The sequence below is a fragment of the Salmo salar genome, chromosome ssa05, assembly GCF_905237065.1.
Source record: "Salmo salar chromosome ssa05, Ssal_v3.1, whole genome shotgun sequence".
Taxonomy (NCBI): domain Eukaryota; kingdom Metazoa; phylum Chordata; class Actinopteri; order Salmoniformes; family Salmonidae; genus Salmo; species Salmo salar.
The window spans coordinates 2,331,178-2,353,902 of NC_059446.1; the positions used below are offsets into that span (position 1 = coordinate 2,331,178).

The 22,725-nt window shown below is 43.6% G+C and overlaps 1 protein-coding gene across 1 annotated transcript in view; it reads right to left on the reverse strand.

Moving 5' to 3' along the window:
* LOC106604099 (transcriptional regulator ATRX) overlaps window positions 1-22,725 on the reverse strand; it is a 115,636-nt gene that overhangs the window by 79,006 nt on the left and 13,905 nt on the right. The window contains exons 5-9 of the mRNA XM_045719390.1: window positions 14,303-14,439; window positions 13,941-14,076; window positions 10,760-10,858; window positions 6,362-6,471; window positions 4,436-4,503 (exon numbers count right to left, since the gene is read on the reverse strand). Coding sequence (XP_045575346.1) covers window positions 4,436-4,503; window positions 6,362-6,471; window positions 10,760-10,858; window positions 13,941-14,076; window positions 14,303-14,439 — 550 coding nt within the window. The remainder of the gene's footprint in view (window positions 1-4,435; window positions 4,504-6,361; window positions 6,472-10,759; window positions 10,859-13,940; window positions 14,077-14,302; window positions 14,440-22,725) is intronic.

The following is a 22,725-nucleotide window of genomic DNA, read 5'->3' on the forward strand; positions in this document are numbered from 1 at the left end:
CCATGAGGAGACAGACCACCAGATATACCCTGGTATTATGTAGCCATGAGGAGACAGACCACCAGATATACCCTGGTATTATGTAGCTGAGGAGACAGACCACCAGATATACCCTGGTATTATGTAGCCATGAGGAGACAGACCACCAGATATACCCTGGTATTATGTAGCCATGAGGAGACAGACCACCAGATATACCCTGGTATTATGTAGCCATGAGGAGACAGACCACCAGATATACCCTGGTATTATGTAGCCATGAGGAGACAGACCACCAGATATACCCTGGTATTATGTAGCCATGAGGAGACAGACCACCAGATATACCCTGGTATTATGTAGCCATGAGGAGACAGACCACCAGATATACCCTGGTATTATGTAGCCATGAGGAGACAGACCACCAGATATACCCTGGTATTATGTGGCTGAATGATGAGGAGACAGACCACCAGATATACCCTGGTATTATGTAGTCATGAGGAGACAGACCACCAGATATACCCTGGTATTATGTAGCCATGAGGAGACAGACCACCAGATATACCCTGGTATTATGTAGCCATGAGGAGACAGACCACCAGATATACCCTGGCATTATGTAGCCATGAGGAGACAGACCACCAGATATACCCTGGTATTATGTAGTCATGAGGAGACAGACCACCAGATATACCCTGGTATTATGTAGCCATGAGGAGACAGACCACCAGATATACCCTGGTATTATGTAGCCATGAGGAGACAGACCACCAGATATACCCTGGTATTATGTAGCCATGAGGAGACAGACCACCAGATATACCCTGGTATTATGTAGCCGAGCCATGAGGAGACAGACCACCAGATATACCCTGGTATTATGTAGCCATGAGGAGACAGACCACCATATATACCCTGGTATTATGTAGCCATGAGGAGACAGACCACCAGATATACCCTGGTATTATGTAGCCATGAGGAGACAGACCACCAGATATACCCTGGTATTATGTAGCTGAGGAGACAGACCACCAGATATACCCTGGTATTATGTAGCCATGAGGAGACAGACCACCAGATATACCCTGGTATTATGTAGCTGAATGATGAGGAGACAGACCACCAGATATACCCTGGTATTATGTAGTCATGAGGAGACAGACCACCAGATATACCCTGGTATTATGTAGCCATGAGGAGACAGACCACCAGATATACCCTGGTATTATGTAGCCATGAGGAGACAGACCACCAGATATACCCTGGCATTATGTAGCCATGAGGAGACAGACCACCAGATATACCCTGGTATTATGTAGCCATGAGGAGACAGACCACCAGATATACCCTGGTATTATGTAGCCATGAGGAGACAGACCACCAGATATACCCTGGTATTATGTAGCCATGAGGAGACAGACCACCAGATATACCCTGGTATTATGTAGCCATGAGGAGACAGACCACCAGATATACCCTGGTATTATGTAGCCGAGCCATGAGGAGACAGACCACCAGATATACCCTGGTATTATGTAGCCATGAGGAGACAGACCACCAGATATACCCTGGTATTATGTAGCCATGAGGAGACAGACCACCAGATATACCCTGGTATTATGTAGCCATGAGGAGACAGACCACCAGATATACCCTGGTATTATGTAGCTGAGGAGACAGACCACCAGATATACCCTGGTATTATGTAGCCATGAGGAGACAGACCACCAGATATACCCTGGTATTATGTAGCTGAATGATGAGGAGACAGACCACCAGATATACCCTGGTATTATGTAGCCATGAGGAGACAGACCACCAGATATACCCTGGTATTATGTAGCCATGAGGAGACAGACCACCAGATATACCCTGGTATTATGTAGCCATGAGGAGACAGACCACCAGATATACCCTGGCATTATGTAGGAGCCATGAGGAGACAGACCACCAGATATACCCTGGTATTATGTGGCCATGAGGAGACAGACCACCAGATATACCCTGGTATTATGTAGCCATGAGGAGACAGACCACCAGATATACCCTGGTATTATGTAGCTGAATGATGAGGAGACAGACCACCAGATATACCCTGGTATTATGTAGCTGAGCCATGAGGAGACAGACCACCAGATATACCCTGGTATTATGTAGTCATGAGGAGACAGACCACCAGATATACCCTGGTATTATGTAGCCATGAGGAGACAGACCACCAGATATACCCTGGTATTATGTAGCCATGAGGAGACAGACCACCAGATATACCCTGGCATTATGTAGCCATGAGGAGACAGACCACCAGATATACCCTGGTATTATGTAGCCATGAGGAGACAGACCACCAGATATACCCTGGTATTATGTAGCTGAATGATGAGGAGAAATTGAAAAGGTTTTTTGTTCATTGTGGATTTTCTTTTTGCGAAATATTTAGATAAAGCCTGGAATAAACGAAAAGGCTACCTATAATTAAATTGCAAAAATATTTATTTTCTATGTGGTAAATGGAATGTGTGTTTATAGATTGTGTATAGGCTTGTCTCCCATATGAATCTTCTCTGTGACAGACTGGGTTTAAGTGACTTCCTTTTTGTGTTGGTATATATGTGTGTACACTACCATTCAAAAGAAATGTCCTTGTTTTTGAAAGAAAAGCACATTTTTGTGTCCATTAAAATAACACAAATTGATCAGAAATACAGTGTAGACATTGTTAATGTTGTAAATGACTATTGTAGCTGGAAACACCTGATTTTTAATGGAATATCTACATAGGCGTTCAGAGGCCCATTATCAGCAACCATCACTCCTGTGTTCCAATGGCACGTTGTGTTAGCTAATCCAAGTTTATCATTTTAAAAGGCTAATTGATCATTAGAAAACCCTTCTGCGATTAGGTTAGCACAGCTGAAAACTGTTGTTCTGATTAAAGAAGCAATAAAACTGGCCTTCTTTAGACTAGTTGAGTATCTGGAGCATCAGCATTTGTGGGTTCGATTACAGGCTCAAAATGGCCAGAAACTAAGAACTTTCTTCTGAAACTCGTCAGTCTATTCTTGTTCTGAGAAATGAAGGCTATTCCATGCGAGAAATTGCCAAAAAACTGAAGATCTCGTACAATAGTGTGTACTATTCCCTTCACAGAACAGCGCAACCTGGCGTTAACCAGAATAGAAAGAGGAGTCTTTGCAACTCGGCCAGAACAGAACGAGGCGGATCTACCAGCACTGTTGGTCCATGTTTCTGTGTGGGGACCTACCTAGACCGTTCGTCCATGTTTCTGTGTTCTGTGAGGGGACCTACCTAGACCGTTCGTCCATGTTTCTGTGTTCTGTGAGGGGACCTACCTAGACCGTTCGTCCATGTTTCTGTGTTCTGTGAGGGGACCTACCTAGACCGTTCGTCCATGTTTCTGTGTTCTGTGAGGGGACCTACCTAGACCGTTGGTCCATGTTTCTGTGTTCTGTGAGGGGACCTACCTAGACCGTTGGTCCATGTTTCTGTGTTCTGTGAGGGGACCTACCTAGACCGTTGGTCCATGTTTCTGTGTTCTGTGAGGGGACCTACCTAGACCGTTGGTCCATGTTTCTGTGTTCTGTGAGGGGACCTACCTAGACCGTTGGTCCATGTTTCTGTGTTCTGTGAGGGGACCTACCTAGACCGTTGGTCCATGTTTCTGTGTTCTGTGAGGGGACCTACCTAGACCGTTGGTCCATGTTTCTGTGTTCTGTGAGGGGACCTACCTAGACCGTTGGTCCATGTTTCTGTGTTCTGTGAGGGGACCTACCTAGACCGTTGGTCCATGTTTCTGTGTTCTGTGAGGGGACCTACCTAGACCGTTGGTCCATGTTTCTGTGTTCTGTGAGGGGACCTACCTAGACCGTTGGTCCATGTTTCTGTGTTCTGTGAGGGGACCTACCTAGACCGTTGGTCCATGTTTCTGTGTTCTGTGAGGGGACCTACCTAGACCGTTGGTCCATGTTTCTGTGTTCTGTGAGGGGACCTACCTAGACCGTTGGTCCATGTTTCTGTGTTCTGTGAGGGGACCTACCTAGACCGTTCGTCCATGTTTCTGTGTTCTGTGAGGGGACCTACCTAGACCGTTGGTCCATGTTTCTGTGTTCTGTGAGGGGACCTACCTAGACCGTTGGTCCATGTTTCTGTGTTCTGTGAGGGGACCTACCTAGACCGTTGGTCCATGTTTCTGTGTTCTGTGAGGGGACCTACCTAGACCGTTGGTCCATGTTTCTGTGTTCTGTGAGGGGACCTACCTAGACCGTTCGTCCATGTTTCTGTGTTCTGTGAGGGGACCTAACTAGACCGTTCGTCCATGTTTCTGTGTTCTGTGAGGGGACCTACCTGCACTGTTCGTCCATGTTTCTGTGTTCTGTGAGGGGACCTACCTAGACCGTTCGTCCATGTTTCTGTGTTCTGTGAGGGGACCTACCTGCACTGTTCGTCCATGCCGTCCTCGTCTTTATTGATGTCGTCGCTGGTGTAATACTTATAGCACGACTAGGAAGAGAAGAGGAAGAGAAAACAACAAGGGAGGAACATTAGAAAATAGAAAACTGAGACAAAGCAACGATAGCATTGACTTTCCATATGTCCCATTTCTGTTCAAAAGACAAACAGCTCAAAACCTGCCATACATACAACTACTACAGGTCTACCTCTATGGACAGTAGAGGTCGACCGATTAATCCCAATGGCCAATTAATTAGGGTCGATTTCATAACAAATCGGTAATCGGCAATTTTTGGACACCGATTATGGCCACATTGCACTCCACAAGGAGACTGCGTGGCAGGCTGACTACCTGTTACGCGAGCGCAGCAAGAAGCCAAGGTAAGTTGCTAGCTAGCATTAAACATATCTTATAAAAAAACAATAAATGTTAACAATCACTAGTTAACTTGATATTACTAGTTCATCTAGCCTGTCCTGCGTTGCATATAATCGATGCGGTGCCTGTTAATTTATCATCGACTCACAGCCTACTTCGCCAAACGGGTGATGATTTAGCGGCGTCGTTGCACCAATGTGTACCTAACCATAAACTTCAACGCCTTTCTTAAAAATCAATACACAAGTACATATTTTTAAACCTGTATATTTAGTTAATATTGCCTGCTAACATGAATTTCTTTTAACTGGGGAAATTGTGTCACTTCTCTTGCGTTCTGTGCAAGCAGAGTCAGGGTATATGCAGCAGTTTGGGCCGCCTGGCTCGCTGAGAACTGTGTGAAGACCATTTCTTCCTAACAAAGGCCGTAAATAATTTGCCAGAATTGTACATAATTATGACATAACATTGAAGGTTGTGCAATGAAACAGCAATATTTAGACTTAGTGTTGCCACCCGTTAGATAAAATATGGAACGGTTCCGTATTTCACTGAAAGAATAAACTTTGTTTTCGAAATGATAGTTTCCGGATTCGACCATATTAATGACCTAAGGCTCGTATTTCTGTGTGTTATTATGTTATAATTAAGTCTATGATTTGATATTTGATAGAGCAGTCTGACTGAGCGGTGGTAGGCAGCAGCAGGCTACTAAGCATTCATTCAAACAGCACTTACCTGCGTTTGCCAGCAGCTCTTCGCTGTGCTTCAAGCATTGCCCTGTTTATGACTTCAAGCCTATCAACTCCAGAGATTAGGCTGGCAAATACTAAAGTACCTATTAGGACATCCAATAGTCTAAAGTATGAAATATAAATGGTAGATAGTCCTATAATTCCAATAATAACTACAACCTAAAACTTCTTATCTGGGAATATTGAAGACTCATGTTAAAAGGAACCACCAGCTTTCATATGTTCTCATGTTCTGAGCAAGGAACTTAAACGTTAGCTTTTTTACATGGCACATAATGCACTTTTACTTTCTTCTCCAACACTTTGTTTTTGCATTATTTAAACCAAATTGAACATGTTTCATTATTTATTTGAGACTAAATTGATTTTATTGATGTATTATATTAAGTTAAAATAAGTGTTCATTCAGTATTGTTGTAATTGTCATTATTACAAATATATGTATATAAAAAATAAAAAAATTTAATCGGCATCAGCTTTTTTTGGTCCTCCAATAAATCGGTATCTGTATCGGCGTTGAAAAATCATAATCGATCTACCTCTAAAGGCAGTGTTGCAGGCGAATCTACCTGGAGCATAGGGTTGGGCAATATGGCCCAATATCTCAAATCTGTGCATGTTAATGCAAAATCCAAACCATGAGGTTGAAGGAAATGTCCGTAGAATTTCAAGACAGGATTGTGTAGAGGTCCAGATCTGGGGAAGGGTACCAGAGACGGGGGGGGGGCATTCAGACAGAAGGGACAGGTGAAGGGGTTGCAGGTGTATCTACCTTGCAGAGGAGCACATGGAGCATGGGGTGCTCAAACACCGAGTGGCGCTGAAAGTGGTTGACCTGCTGTCCACAGGCGGTGCAGTCAATTCTCTCCTGCAAAGTGGTATCTGGATAAACAGAGGAAGGAACGAGAAACAAGCATGTTTTGGTTTACATCCACGATGATTGGTTGACAGAAAAGTATGATCAAAAGATTGTGGGGGCTGTTTTGTTAGTCTTCAGTGCGGTTTTTGACATTATTGATCATAGTCTGCTGCTGGAAAAATGTATGTGTTATGGCTTTACACCCCCTGCTATAATGGCTTTACACCCCCTGCTATAATGGCTTTACACCCCCTGCTATAATGGCTTTACACCCCCTGCTATAATGGCTTTACACCCCCTGCTATAATGGCTTTACACCCCCTGCTATAATGGCTTTACACCCCCTGCTATAATGGATTTACACCCCCTGCTATAATGTGGATAAAGAGTTACCTGTCTAACAGAACACAGAGGGTGTTCTTTAATGGAAGCCTCTCCAACATAATCCAGGTAGAATCAGGAATTCCCCAGGGCAGCTGTTTAGGCCCCTTACTTTAAAAAAAAATCTTTACTAACGACATAGCGCTGGCTTTGACTAAGGCCAGAGTGTCTATGTATGCAGATGACTCAACACGTCAGCTACTACAGCGACTGAAATGACTACAACACTTAAAGAGCTGCAGTTAGTTTCAGAATGGGTGGTAAAGAATAAGTTATCCCTAAATAATTCCAAAACTAAAAGCATTGTATTTGGAACAAATCATTCACTAAACCACAACTAAATCTTGTAATAAATAATGTTGGAAATTGAGAAGATAAACTGCTGGGAGTAACCCTGGATTGTAAACTGTCCTGGTCAAAACATATTGATGCAACAGTAGCTAAGATGGGGAGAAGTCTGTCCATGATAAAGCGATGCTCTGCCTTCTTAACAACACTATCAACAAGGCAGGTCCTACAGGCCCTAGTTTTGTCACACCTGGACTACTGTTCAGTCATGTGGTCAGGTGACACAAAGAGGGACTTAGGAAAATTGCAATTGTCTCAGAACAGGACAGCACGACTGGCCCTTGGATGTTCACAGAGAGCTAATATTAATAATATGCATGTCAATCTCTCCTGGCTGAAAGTGGAGCAGAGATTGACTTCATCAATACTTGTATTTATGAGAGGTATTGACATGTTGAATGCACCGAGCTGTCTGTCTAAACTACTAGCACACAGCTCAGACACCCATCCATACCCCACAAGACATGCCACCAGAGGTCTGTTTAAACTACTAGCACACAGCTCAGACACCCATCCATACCCCACAAGACATGCCACCAGAGGTCTGTTTAAACTACTGGCACACAGCTCAGACACCCATCCATACCCCACAAGACATGCCACCAGAGGTCTGTTTAAACTACTGGCACACAGCTCAGACACCCATCCATACCCCACAAGACATGCCACCAGAGGTCTGTTTAAACTACCAGCACACAGCTCAGACACCCATCCATACCCCACAAGACATGCCACCAGAGGTCTGTTTAGATTGACTTCATCACTACTTGTATTTGTTAAATGTATTTGTTAGAGGTATTTGCACCGAGCTGTCTGTTTAAACGACTAGCGCACCCATGCATACCCCACAAGACATGCCACCAGAGGTCTCTTCACAGTCCCCAAGTCCAGAACAGACTATGGGAGGTGCACAGTACTACATAGAGCCATGACTACATGGAACTCTATTCCACATCAGGTAACTGATGCAGCAGTAGAATCAGATATAAAAAGCAGGTAAAAATACACCTTATGGAACGGGGACTGTTTAGAAAAACCCACAAAAAAGGTACAGACACACGATTATATTGTTGGTGGTGTTATACGTGTTGTATTGTAGATATGTAGTGGAGTAATATTTTATGATGTACATGCTTCACTGTGACACTTGGCATTCAGGCCAAAGAGTTCAATCATGGTTTCATCAGACCAGAGAATCTTGTTTTTTGCACTGTCGACTGTGGGACCTTATACAGACAGGTGTGTGCCTTTCCAAATCATGTCCAATCAATTGAATTTACCACAGGTGGACTCCAATCAAGTTGTAGAAACATCTCAAGGATAGTCAATGGAAACAGGATGCACCTGAGCTCAATTTCATTTCAGTCTCAATCACGTGAATAAGGTTTCTGTTTTTTTATTTGTAATAAATTTGAAAAAAAAAATAATGTTTTAGCTAATTATTGTAGGGTAGTGTGTAAATCGATGGGAAAAAAAAGATTTTAACCAATTTTAGAATAAGGCTGTAAAGTAACAGAATGTGGAAAAAGTCAAGTGGTCTGAATACTCTCCGAAGGATGTAGATATGGGGGGGCAGGTAGCCTAGTGGTTAGAGCGTTGGGCCAGTAACAGAAAGGTTGTTAGATTGAATCCCCGAGCTGACATGGTATAAATATGTCCTTCTGCCCCTGAACAAGGTAGTTAACCCACTGTTCCTAGGCCGTCATTGTAAATAAGAATTTGTTCTTAACCTTTCAAGGTATAGGGGGCAGTATTTTCGATTTCGGATGAAAAGCGTGCCCAGAGTAAACGGCCTAATACTCGGGCCCAGAGTCAAATATTTGCCTATTAATAGTAGATTTGGATAGAAAACACTTGGAAGTTTCTAAAACTGTTTGAATGATGTCTGTGAGTATAACAGAACTCATTTGGCAGGCAAAAACCTGAGACAAATCCAACCAGGAAGTGGGAGATCTAAGAATTGTAGTTCTTCTTTTGAATCCCTATCGAAACTACAGTGTCTGTGGGGTCACGTTGCACTTCCTAAGGCTTCCATTGGCTGTCAACAGCCTTTAGAAACCTCTTTCCTCCTTCTCCTGTTACCGGGCAGAGAAAAGTAGCTTAGCTCAGTAAATGAGTGGACTGCCTATGGACAAAGGGCTTGGTGATGCTCGATCCCGCCAGCGCACCCCTCCCTTTTCTCCTGGAATGAATACGCACGCTATTGTCTGGTTGGAATATTATCGCATTTTTACGTAAAAAATACCCTAAAGATTGATTGTAAACAACGTTTGACATGTTTCTACGACCGGTAATGGAACTATTTGACTTTGTCTCTGGTACTGCGCTTGCGCGTTATGCCTTTGGATAGTGATCTGAACGCACGAACAAAACGGAGGTATTTGGAGTATTTCGAACAAAAATAACATTTTGTGGAAGTAGGAGTCCTCGGAGTGCATTCTGACGAAGATCAGCAAAGGTAAGAGAATATTTATAATACTAATTCTGAGTTTTGTTGATGCCAGAACTTGGCGGGTAGCTGTATAACTTGCTTCGATGGCTGAGCTATGTACTCAGAATATTGAACAATGTGCTTTCTCCGTAAAGTTATTTTGAAATCTGACAATGCGGTTGATTATCTATAATTCTTTAAATAACTGTTGTAAATTTTATCAATGTTTATGATGAGTATTTTTGTAAATTGATGTGCACATTCACCGGATGTTTTGGTGGGAATACATTTTCTGAACATCACGCGCCAATGTAAAATGCTATTTTGGGATACAAATACGAACTTTATCGAGCAAAACATACATGTATTGTATAACATCAAGTCCAATGAGCACCATCTGATGAAGATCAAAGGTTAGTGAATATTTTAGCTGTACTTTTGGTTTTTGTGATGCATGTCCTTGCTTGGAAAATGGCTGTGTGGATTTTCTTCTGAAGTTTATGTCCTAACATAATCTATTTTTTGCTTTCGCCGTAAAGCCTTTTTGAAATCAGACAATGTGGTTAGATTAACGATAGTTTTATCTTTAAAATGGTGTAAAATAGTTGATTGTTTGAGAAAATGAAATTATGAGATTTTTGCTGTTTTGTAGTTCGCGCCATGCTATTTCACTGGCTGTTGAATAGTGTGGGACGGTCAGAGAAGTTAAACGACTTGCCTAGTTAAATAAAAACAAATGTAAAAAGAGATGTAGCGGTGGAATTATCATATACCTGTCGATTTCTGTTGTTTTAGGTGATGTAACTGCTTTAATGTGTTTGGACCCCAGGAAGAGGAGCAAATGGGGATCCCTAATAAACACAAATATCAATCCCAAACGGTCATTCCCTGTGGCTCAGTTGGTTGCAACGCCAGGGTTGTGGGTTCGATTCCCACGGGGGGCCAGTACAAAAAAAAAAAAAATGAAATGTATGCATTCACTACTGTAAGTCGCTCTGGATAAGAGCGTCTGCTACATGACTAAAATGTAATTAAACTGGCAGCAGTTGTGATTATTAGGCCGTAGGAACACCCCATCTGGTCAAAACCTTGGGGGCTTCTCTGACTATCCCCTGGTTGGTAGCAGTGTGGTATATAGTGAGGAGACGAACCTGTCTTTCTCCGGGAGAGGTCCACTCGGAGCTTCATGGCTCCTCTGCTCTTGTCCTCCTTGTTCTCAGTCCCAGCAGGAGGCCGCACAACCAACACCCCTGAAGGAGAGGACAGGAAATTAGGGTGTCAGCATGCTTCAGTTCGGCTGGCACATAGTAATCTGGTCTAGGGGAACCTAACGAGGGAGCTCCCAGAAAAAAACCTTTGCTTGAAAAACAAAACAAGCTGCAATAGTACTGTTTGTCCATTTTGAGATGCCGTAGCCAGTATACACTTCCTCTAAATAGATTCATTCTGACTAAGACAAGAAATCTGTAACGCCAGAAAAAACCTTACTAAATGTCCTCATAATATACAGTGCATTTCGGAAAGTATTCAGACCCCTGGACTTATTCCACATTTTGTTAAGTTACAGCCTTATTCTAAATTGGATTACTGTTTATTTCCTCCTCAATCTACACATAATACCAAAGCAAAAGCAGATTATCCAGTTTTGCAAAGGTATTAAAAGCAAAAAAATCTGAAACATCACATTTACATAAGTATTCAGACCCTTTACTTAGTACTTTGTTGAAGCACCTTTGGCAGCGATTAAAGCATCCAGTCTTCTTGGGTATGATGCTACAAGCTTGGCACATGTATTTGGGGAGTTTCTCCCATTCTTCTCTGCAGATCCTCTCAAGATCTGTCAGGATGGATGGGTAGCGTTGCTGCAGATATTTTCAGGTCTCTCCAGAGATGTTTGATCGGGTTCAAGTCAGGGCTAGCTGGGCCACTCAAGGACATTCAGAGACTTGTCCCGAAGCCACTCCTGCGTTGTCTTGGCTGTGTGCTTATTGTCATTGTCCTGTTGAAAGGTCAACCTTCACCCCAGTCTGAGGTCCTGAGCGCTCTGGAGCAGATTTCATCAAGGATCTCTGTACTTTGCTCCGTTCATCTTTCCCTCGACCCTGACTAGTCTCCCAGTCCCTGCCGCTGAAAAACATCCCCACAGCATGACGCTGCCACCACCATGCTTAACCGTAGGGATGCTGCCAGGTTTCCTCCAGACGTGACGCTTGGCATTCAGGCCAAAGAGTTCAATCTTGGTTTCATCAGAGAATCCTGAGTCCTTTAGGTGCCTTTTGACAAACTCCAAGCGGGCTGTTATGTGCCTTTTACCGAGAAGTAGCTTCCATCTGGTCACTACCATAAAGGCCTGATTGGTGGAGTGCTGCAGAGATGGTTGTCCTTCTGGAAGGTTCTCCCATCTCCACAGAGGAACTCTAGAGCTCTGTCTGAGTGGCCATTGGGTTCTTGGTCACCTCCCTGACCAAGGCCCTTCTCCCCCGATTGCTCAGTTTGGCCGGGCGGCCAGCTCTAGGAAGAGTCTTGGTGGTTCCAAACTTCTTCCATTTAAGAAAGATGGAGGCCACTGTGTTATTGGGGACCTTCAATGCTGCAGAATTGTTTTGGTACCCTTCCCCAGATCTGTGCCTCGACACAATCCTGTCTCAGAGCTCTATGGACAATTGCTTCGACCTCATGGCTTGGTTTTTGCTCTGACATGCACTGTCGACTGTGGGACCTTATATAGACAGGTGTGTGCCTTTCCAAATCATGTCCAATCAATTGAATTTACCACAGGTGGATTCCAATCAAGTTGTAGAAACATCAAGGATGATCAATGGAAACAGGATGCACCCGAGATCAATTTCAAGTCTCATAGCAAAGGGTCTGAATACTTATTTACTTACGGTATCTGTTTCATTGTTTTTTATTATTGTTAATACATTTGGAAACAGATCTAAACCTTAAGGCTGTAACGTAAAAACAAAAAAAAGTGGAAAAAGGGACGGGCTCTGAATACTTTCCAAATGTGACAAGTTCTACTTCACCCTCTTCAACAGTACGGCCCAGGGTTACCCCCTAGTGGTAAAAGCAGGTACTGCAACAGTACAGTGCAGGGTTACCCCTAGTGGTAAAAGCAGGCACTGCAACAGTACAGTGCAGGGTTACCCCCTAGTGGTAAAAGCAGGTACTGCAACAGTACAGTGCAGGGTTACCCCCTAGTGGTAAAAGCAGGCACTGCAACAGTACAGTGCAGGGTTACCCCCTAGTGGTAAAAGCAGGCACTGCAACAGTACAGTGCAGGGTTACCCCCTAGTGGTAAAAGCAGGCACTGCAACAGTACAGTGCAGGGTTACCCCCTAGTGGTAAAAGCAGGTACTGCAACAGTACAGTGCAGGGTTACCCCCTAGTGGTAAAAGCAGGTACTGCAACAGTACAGTGCAGGGTTACCCCCTAGTGGTAAAAGCAGGCACTGCAACAGCACGGTGCAGGGTTACCCCCTAGTGGTAAAAGCAGGTACTGCGACGGTGCAGGGTTACCCCCTAGTGGTAAAAGCAGGTACTGCGACGGTGCAGGGTTACCCCCTAGTGGTAAAAGCAGGTACTGCGACGGTGCAGGGTTACCCCCTAGTGGTAAAAGCAGGTACTGCGACAGTGCAGGGTTACCCCCTAGTGGTAAAAGCAGGTACTGCAACAGTACGGTGCAGGGTTACCCCCTAGTGGTAAAAGCAGGTACTGCGACGGTGCAGGGTTACCCCCTAGTGGTAAAAGCAGGCACTGCAACAGTACAGTGCAGGGTTACCCCCTAGTGGTAAAAGCAGGTACTGCAACAGTACGGTGCAGGGTTACCCCCTAGTGGTAAAAGCAGGTACTGCAACAGTACGGTGCAGGGTTACCCCCTAGTGGTAAAAGCAGGTACTGCAACAGTACAGTGCAGGGTTACCCCCTAGTGGTAAAAGCAGGTAATGCAACAGTACAGTGCAGGGTTACCCCCTAGTGGTAAAAGGTCAGATTAGATAAATGGTTAGGAGTAGAGTAGGTAGACTTAAAATATTTAACCTTTGACATTATGTACCAACTCTACCGAACTGTTTCGGCTTGGAAGCATGTGTTAGCTTTTATAGTGTCCCAAATGACAACCTATTCCCTTTTTAGTGCACTACTTTAGACAAGATCCCATAACCCTCAACTGCTTCATCACCACCACCACATAAACCTTGAAAATCAACTCAGAACAGACCAACAAAAACTATTATCCACAAAGTGTGGAAATGCACCTTTTGGCTCCACAATGATATTAAGAAGCACTAAAACGCGTGCTGGCCCCAGGTCTAGTGGCCCCAGACCTTACCATCTGAGGCGCCATCTTCCTGTCCACTCTCGTCCGAGGTGTCCGATTCATTCCCTCCAACTTGCTTGGCTGCGACAGAAGGCTTCCTCTTGGTGTGAGAAGAGGAAGGTCTCTCAGTCTCTGTTGAGCTCCCAGCCTGAGGAGCAAACAGTCATCATGAGGAAAAAGCCTTAGAATAGCCCCCCGAGTGATCGGATTGTCCGGTTATCTGCCACAGAAGCTACATTCCGGCAGTATCCCAAATGGCACCCTATTCCCTATCTAGTGCACTACCGTTTTTGGTAAAACAATGTTTGTGCCCAGGTGGATACATTTTAAAAAGTAAGCAGGGGACATAGAAAGACAATCTGAAGTTGACCTACCTCCATTTGGTCTGTAATCGGAAGTTGATCTACTTCCTCCTCCTCCTCCTCCTCCTTCTGGACTGTAATCGGAAGTTGACCTACTTCCTCCTCCATCACTTGGTCTGTAGATTCAGCTGAGGCCTTACTCATTTTACCTGCCAACAACAAGAAATCCCACTATTAAGGTCTGAAATGAGACATATTAGCTCCCAGTAATTTATTGGGTAAATCCCCAACCGGAGGATTGTTTTCAGCTCACCCTTGATTACTATGGGGGTCAATGGGAATATAAAAAGGAAGTCCTCCCAGGATGCAGTTCCCAGGGCTTCCACTAGATGTCAACGGTCTTTAGAAAGAGTTTCAGGCTTGTTTTTTTTTGAAAAAATGAGCTAGAATTTGTAGTTTTAGTAAGTGGCTCCCATTTTGGCTGTAGTGTTTGTTGCACGTTCCGGTGAGTGCGCGTACTTCGTTATTCATCTCCGGTAATGGTCTCCGGTATTACCCGTCTAAAATGTTATTGTTTATTTACATATTAGGGGATTAATTAGAAACGTTGTTTGATATGTTTGGAAGAAGTTTATTGGTAACTTACGGGATTCATTTGTATGCGTTTTGAACGAGGGAAACCGGTGGATTACTGAGTCTGCTTGGTTGGAAAAAGTATGTAATGCTTTTGTGTGCTGGGCGCTGTCCTCAGATAATCACATGGTGTGCTTTCGCCAGAAAGCCTTGTTGAAATCTGACAGAGCGGCTGGATTAACAAGAAGTTAAGCTTTCAAATGATGTAGGACACCTGTATTTTCATGAATGTTCAATATTACCATTTCTGTCATTTGAATATCGCGCTCTGCGATTTCACCGGATGTTGTCGCGGCCAGGCGCTAGTGCCACACCTACCCAAAGAGGTTAACCAGGCCAGTTGAGAACAAGTTCTCATTTAAAACTTCGACCTGGCCAAGATAAAGCAAAGCAGTGCGACAAACACCAGAGTTACACATGGAATAAACAAACATACAGTCAATAATACAATAGAAAAAGTCTATATACAGTGTGTGCAAATGAGGTAGGATAAGGGAGGTAAGGCAATAAATAGGCCATAGTGGCGAAATTAAACAATTAAACACTGGAGTGATAGATGTGCAGAAGATGAGTGTGCAAGTATGAGTGTGAATGTAGAGATACTGGGGTGCAAAGGAGCAAGATAAATAAATAAATACAGTATGGGGATGAGGTAGGTAGTTGGATGGGCTATTTACAGATGGGCTATGTACAGGTGCAGTGATGTGTGTGCTCCTCTGACAGCTGGTGCTTAAAGCTAGTGAGGGAGATAAGCGTTTCCAGCTTCAGTGATTGTTGCAGTTCGTTCCAGTCATTGGCAGCAGAGAACTGGAAGGAAAGGCGGCCAAAGTAGGAATTGGCTTTGGGGGTGACCAGTGAAATATACCTGCTGGAGCGCGTGCTACGGGTGGGTGCTGCTATGGTGACCAGTGAGCTGAGAGAAGGCGGGGCTTAAACTAGCAAAGACTAATAGATGACCTGGAGCCAGTGGGTTTGGCGACGAATATAAAGCAAGGGCCAGCCAACGAGAGCATACAGGTCGCAGTGGGTAGTATATGGGGCTTTGGTGACAAAATGGATGGCAGTGTAATAGACTGCATCCAATTTGCTGAGTAGAGTGTTGGAGGCTATTTTGTAAATGACATCGCCCAAGTCAAGGATCGGTAGGATGGTCAGTTTTACGAGGGTATGTTTGGCAGCATGAGTGAAGGATGCTTTGTTGCGAAATAGAAAGCCGATTCTAGATTTAATTTTGGATTGGAGATGCTTAATATGAGTCTGGAAGGAGAGTTTACAGTCCAACCAGACACCCAGGTATTTGTAGTTGTCCACATATTCTAAGTCAGAACTGTCCAGAATAGTGATGCTAGTCGGGCGTGTGGGCAGCGAACGGTTGAAGAGCATGCATTTGGTTTTACTTGCATTTAAGAGCAGTTATAGGCCACGGAAGGAGAGTTGTATGGCGTTGAAGCTCGTCTGGAGGTTTGTTAGCACAGTGTCCAAAGAAGGGCCAGATGTATACAGAATGGTGTCGTCTGCGTAGAGATGGATCAGAGAATCACCAGCAGCAAGAGCGACATCATTGAAGTACACAGAGAAAAGAGTCGAGAATTGAACCCTGTGGCACCCCCATAGACTGCCAGAGGTCCGGACAACAGGCCCGCCGATTTGACACACTGAACTCTATCAGAGAAGTAGTTGGTGAACCAGGAGAGGCAATCATTTGAGAAACCAAAGCTGTCGAGTCTGCCAATAAGAACGCGGTGATTGACAGAGTCGAAAGCCTTGGCCAGGTCGATGAAGACGGCTGCACAGTAATGTCTCTTATCGATGGAGGTTATATCGTTTAGGACCTTGAGCGTGGCTGAGGTGCACCCATGACCTCTCTGGAAGCAGATTGCATAGCAGAGAAGGTACGGTGGGATTCGAAATGGTCGGTGATCTGTTTGTTAACTTGGCTTTCGAAGACCTTAGAAAGACAGGGTAGCATAGATATAGGTCTGTAGCAGTTTGGGTCAACAGTGTCCCCCCCTCTGAAGAGGGGGATGACCGCAGCTGCTTTCCAATCTTTGGGAATCTCAGACGATACGAAAGAGAGGTTGAACAGGCTAGTAATAGGGGTTGCAACAATTTCGCAGATAATTTTAGAAAGAGAGGGTCCAGATTGTCTAGCCCGGCTGATTTGTACGGGTCCAGGTTTTGCAGCTCTTTCAGAACATCAGCTGACTGGATTTGGGTGAAGGAGAAAATGGTGGGGGCTTCTGGAGGGTGCCGGGCAGGATAGGCAGGGAAAGCATGAAGAATAGAAATAAGATATTGGTGGTGACAGTGTTTCTAGCCTCAGAGCAGTGGGCAGCTGGGAGGGGTCTTATTCTCCATGGACTTTACAGTGCCAGAATTTTGGAGACAGGATGCAAATTTCTGTTTGAAAAAGCTAGCCTTGGCTTTTCTAACTGCCTGTGTATATTGGTTTCTGACTTCCCTGAAAAGTTGCATATTACGGGGGCTATTTGATGCTAATGTAGAACGCCACAGGATGTGTGTTTTTGTGCTGGTCAAGGGCATCAGGTCTGGAGTGAACCAAGGGCTATATCTGCCTGGTTCTACATGGTCAGCTATGTGCATTCCAGGACACACCGGCCAGGTCGATTAGAAAGGCCTGCTCGCTGAAGTGTTTTAGGGAGCGTTTGACAGTGATAAGTGGTCGTTTGACCACAGACCAATTACGGACGCAGGCAATGAGGCAGTGATCGCTGAGATCCTGGTTGAAGACAGCAGAGGTGTATTTAGAGGGCAGGTTGGTTAGGATGATATCTATGAGGGTGCCTGTGTTTACAGATTTGGGGTTGTACCTGGTAGGTTCATTGATAATTTGTGTGAGATTGAGGGCATCAAGCTAGGATTGTAGGATGGCCTGGGATTTAAGCATGTCCCAGTTTAGGTCACCTAACAGCACAAATTCTGAGGACAGATTGGGGGCCTATCAATTCATATATGGTGTCCAGGGCACAGCTGGGGGCAGAAGGTGGTCTATAGCAAGCGGCAACGGTGAGAGACTTGTTTTTGGAAAGGTGGATTTTTAAAAAGTAGAAGCTCAAATTGTTTGGGCACAGACCTGGATAGTAAGACAGCACTCTGCAGGCTAACTCCGTCCCCTTTGGCAGTGCTATCTTGTCAGAAAATGGTATAGTTAGGCATGGAAATTTCAGGCTTTTTGGTGGTCTTCCTAAGCCCGGATTCAGACACGGCTAGGACATTCGGGTTTGCAGAGTGTAGATAGATTCAAGGCATAATGTACAGACAAGGGTATGGTGGGATGTGAATACAGTGGAGGTAAACCTAGACATTGGGTGACGATGAGAGAGGTTTTGTCTCTAGAAACATCATTTAAACCAGGTGATGTCACCCCATGCGTGTGGAGGGTGGAACTAAAGGGTTAGCTAAGGCGTATTGAGCAGGGCTGGAGGATCTATAGTGAAATAAGGCAATAATCACTAACCAAATCAGCAATGGACAAGGAATAATGACATTAGGGAGAGGCATGCGTAGCCGAGTGATCATAGGGGTCCGGCGGGCTGGAGACACGGCGATTCAGACAGCTAGCAGGCCGGGGCTAGCAGAAGGGCCTTAGGGGGACGTCGCGACGGAAGAGTCAGTTGTAGCCCCCTTGGACGGTTACGTCGGCAGACCAGTCATCGTGGATCAGCGGGGCTCCGTGTCCGCAGTAAAAGGGGTCCAGGCCAATTGACAAAACAGGTATTGTAGCCCAAGGAGTGGCTGATGGACCTCTTTTGCTAGCCGGGAGATGGGCCTAGCAAAGGCTAGCACCAGGCTAATTGGTTCTTGCGTCGGGACAGAGATGTTAGCCAGGAGTGGCGACTCGGATAGCAGCTAGCTAGCTGCGATGATCCAGGTGAAAAAGGTTCAAAGCTTGCGGTAGGAATCCGGATACGGAGAAAAATGAGTCCGTGCTGTGCAGACTGGCAAGAGTTGTCTGAGCTAAAGGTTAGCTGATGGCCGATAGCTGACTACTAGCTAGTAGCTAGTTAGCTGGCTAGCTTCTGTTGGGGGTTCCGGTTCTAAAGTGAAGAAAATAGCAGATCCATACAATATTGGGTGAGGTGGATTGCAGGAGAGTAAATTGAAACTGAGGTTAAAAATATAAAAAATAATGTACGAAATATATACGGAGGGGAAAAAAAGATATGCACATTGGGTGAGGTGGATTGCAGGAGACTATGTTGTAGTTAAGAATAAAATTGTTTAAATATATGCGAAGAAGAAAGATATAAAAAAGATAAATATACACACGGGACACGACGTCTTAATGCTACGCCATCTTGGAATCAACCCGGAGCTTTTAGAATATCTGACTGCTACGCCATCTTGGAATCAACCCGGAGCTTTTAGAATATCTGACTGCTACGCCATCTTGGAATCAACCCGGAGCTTTTAGAATATCTGACTGCTACGCCATCTTGACTCATCTAACAATGGAGCTTTTAGTAATATCAAGTATTTTTTTTGATAACCTCTACCGGTATGCCATCAAGCCCTGGGGTTTTCCCAGACGGAAAGGATTTAATAGCCTCAAAAAGTTCTTCCTCTGTAATGTAGCCTTCGCACTGATCTTTCTGTAAATTTGTTAATTCTCAATATTTTTTATATTATTTGGAAAGAATTCCTTACCGTAATCTTCATTCAGTGGGAGAGGATGAGACGGAAAAGAGAACATGTGCCTAAAATAATTAGCTTCCTCTTTTCAAATATCATTCGGAGAATCATAGATGACTCCGTCTTCAGTAACGAGTTTCTGCAAATTCTTATTGGTTAGCGTTCCTGTATTGGAGATTCAGGAAGAATTCTGTGCATTTTTCTCCATATTCCATCCAGTTGGCTTTATTTTTGTCATAGATTACATTAGATCGTTGTTGAATAAGCTCCTCAAGTTATTTTTGTTTTTCCTCTAACTTATTTTGTATCTCTGTAGTATCGTTTTTATTGCCATCTACCTGTACTATTAGTTCATGGATTTCCCTTGTTAGTCTTGTCTCTTTAGCCAGAAACTGCTTTTTTATTATTGATGAATATTAAATGACCCCTGAAGGTATATTTAAAGGCATCTCAAACAATATGGGGATTTGCTGAACCAATATTATACTAGAAAAATTCAGTTATAAATTATTTTGTAACTAAGTTGTCCTCCAGCAAACTTTGATTAAATGTCCAATATCCCCGTCCACGTTGAAAATCTATAAGAGTTATGTGAATACCAATTAGATGATGATCTTCTGTATTCTGTCTTCTATTAAAACTTGTTTAACCTTTTGATTCAAGAGAGAAAGAGACAAGTAGTAAAGACGACTAGCTTGATTAAGTCTCCAAATATCCACTCTTTCTAATGTGTCCATAATATTTGTGATTTACTTACGGGCTTTTGTGATGATAGTTTGTAGAGTGATTACCTTTATGGTCCATTGAGGTACTTAACACTGTGTTATAGTCCACTACCATAATGATTACATCATTTGTTGCCTGTAAGTTCAATACATTGGTATAAATGTTTTCGAAGAAGTGTGGATCATCCTGATTTGGACCATATAGATTAATGAGCAAAATCTCTTTTTCGTCCACTTTCATATTCAAATGGATCCACCTTCCTTGTGAATCATTCCTGACTATTTGCACATTCAGATCGACATTTTTGTTAATTAATATCATCACACCTTTCGAGTTCCGTTGTCCATGACAGAAAATTATTTCACCACCCCGTTCCTTTACCAACGCAACTTCATCTAAGGAAGTAGAGTGAGTTTCCTGTAAACTTCATCTAAGGAAGTAGAGTGAGTTTCCTGTAAACTTCATCTAAGGAAGTAGAGTGAGTTTCCTGTAAACTTCATCTAAGAAAGTAGAGCGAGTTTCCTGTAAACTTCATCTAAGGAAGTAGAGCGAGTTTCCTGTAAACTTCATCTAAGGAAGTAGAGCGAGTTTCCTGTAAACTTCATCTAAGAAAGTAGAGTGAGTTTCCTGTAAACTTCATCTAAGGAAGTAGAGTGAGTTTCCTGTAAACTTCATCTAAGGAAGTAGAGTGAGTTTCCTGTAAACAGTATATGTTATATTCCTTTTCTTTTAGCCATATAAAGACTGATCTTTTATAATCTGCTAAACCGTTACAATTATAACCAGCTATACTTATTTCACCCCTTACCATAACTAGATACTCTTCTCAGGCTAAACTGACCATAATTAGTGCTTGTAAAGTTACTGCCATCAGAGGTATTATGAAGGTCAAAACTAGAGCTTTCAAATGTCTGATATTTACAAATCAAGAAATAGGTTCTAGCAATATTTGTTTTATTCCGTTGCCTGTTTGCCTGTGAGCCAATGCCACAGATGTTAGAAAATTGAGACAAGATGTGTGTAAGTAAATCTGAGTAGGTTGATGTGTGTGATATTGGATGTGATATAGTGAGAGTGTGTATGATGTCTGTATAAAGAGTAAGACTATAATGTGCGATGTCCAAATAAATATTAACTCCGCCATTTTGCATGGTTGAGTGTCTACGTGTAACATGTAGTGCGTAAAGCCTTAATATTCATGATGATAATTGTAATCCGTATCGTATCACCATCCTAGTTGCATCATAATTACCTTTAACACGCGTTTCATTCACGGCGTACAGGACGGCGTCACGTAAGAACATTAATGATCCATCTGAGGAGTCCGTTTCATTCTGAAGATCTGTACCAAATGCCACCCTATTCTGCACCCAAGTCAAATTTGTATTACTTTCTTACCTTTATTTAACTAGTGAAATGTAGTGCACTATAAAGAGAAAAGTGACAGACACTAAACTCACTAACAGCAAGGCTAGAATATAGATTATAACTACTGTATTCAGTAGAGTACTCCTCAATGAGGAGACTGGTAACGTTACTCAGTAATGGCACAGCCAATCATCAGTTTGAGTGGAACTTGGGCTCTATAAAATTACATTTTGGACAAGGGACCTAAATTACCAGGATTAGGTTGGCCAACGGTTTAACAAAAATGGGGCTTCCACCATTTTTTTTTTTTTTTAAGTAAACATGGGAAATTAGCAACCCTGGGCACTAGCTAGAAAAGTTCAAATAAAATTGTCTTCGTCACATGCGTTGTAAACAGGTGTAGACTAACAGTGAAATGCTTATGGGAAATTTATGGGCCCTTCCCCAACAAGGCAATGTAAATAGTCTGAGTAGCCTTTTGATTAGGTGTTCAGGAGTTTTATGGCTTAGGGGTAGAAGCTGTTTTGAAGCCTCTTGGTCCTAGACTTGGTGCATCGGTACCGCTTGCCGTGCGGTAGCAGAGAGAACAGTCTATGACTGGGGGTGGCTGGAGTCTCTGACAACTTGTAGGGCCTTTCCTCTGACACCGCCTGGTATAGAGGTCCTGGATGGCAGAAAGCTTGGCCCCAGTGATGTACTGGGCCGTTCGTACTCCCCTCTGTAGTGCCCTGCGGTTGGAAGCCGAGCAGTTGCCGTACCAGGCAGTGATGCAACCATGTAATGTTGTTTGTCATTTTTGGCGGCGTACCTGTCGATTTCTGTTGTTTTAGGTGATGTAACTGCTTTAATGCGTTTGGACCCCAGGAAGAGGAGCAAATGGGGATCCCTAATAAACACAAATATCAATCCCAAACGGTCATTCCCTGTGGCTCAGTTGGTTGCAACGCCAGGGTTGTGGGTTCGATTCCCACGGGGGGCCAGTACAAAAAAATAAATGAAATCTATGCATTCACTACTGTAAGTCGCTCTGGATCAGAGCGTCTGCTACATGACTAAAATGTAATTAAACTGGCAGCAGTTGTGATTATTAGGCCGTAGGAACACCCCATCTGGTC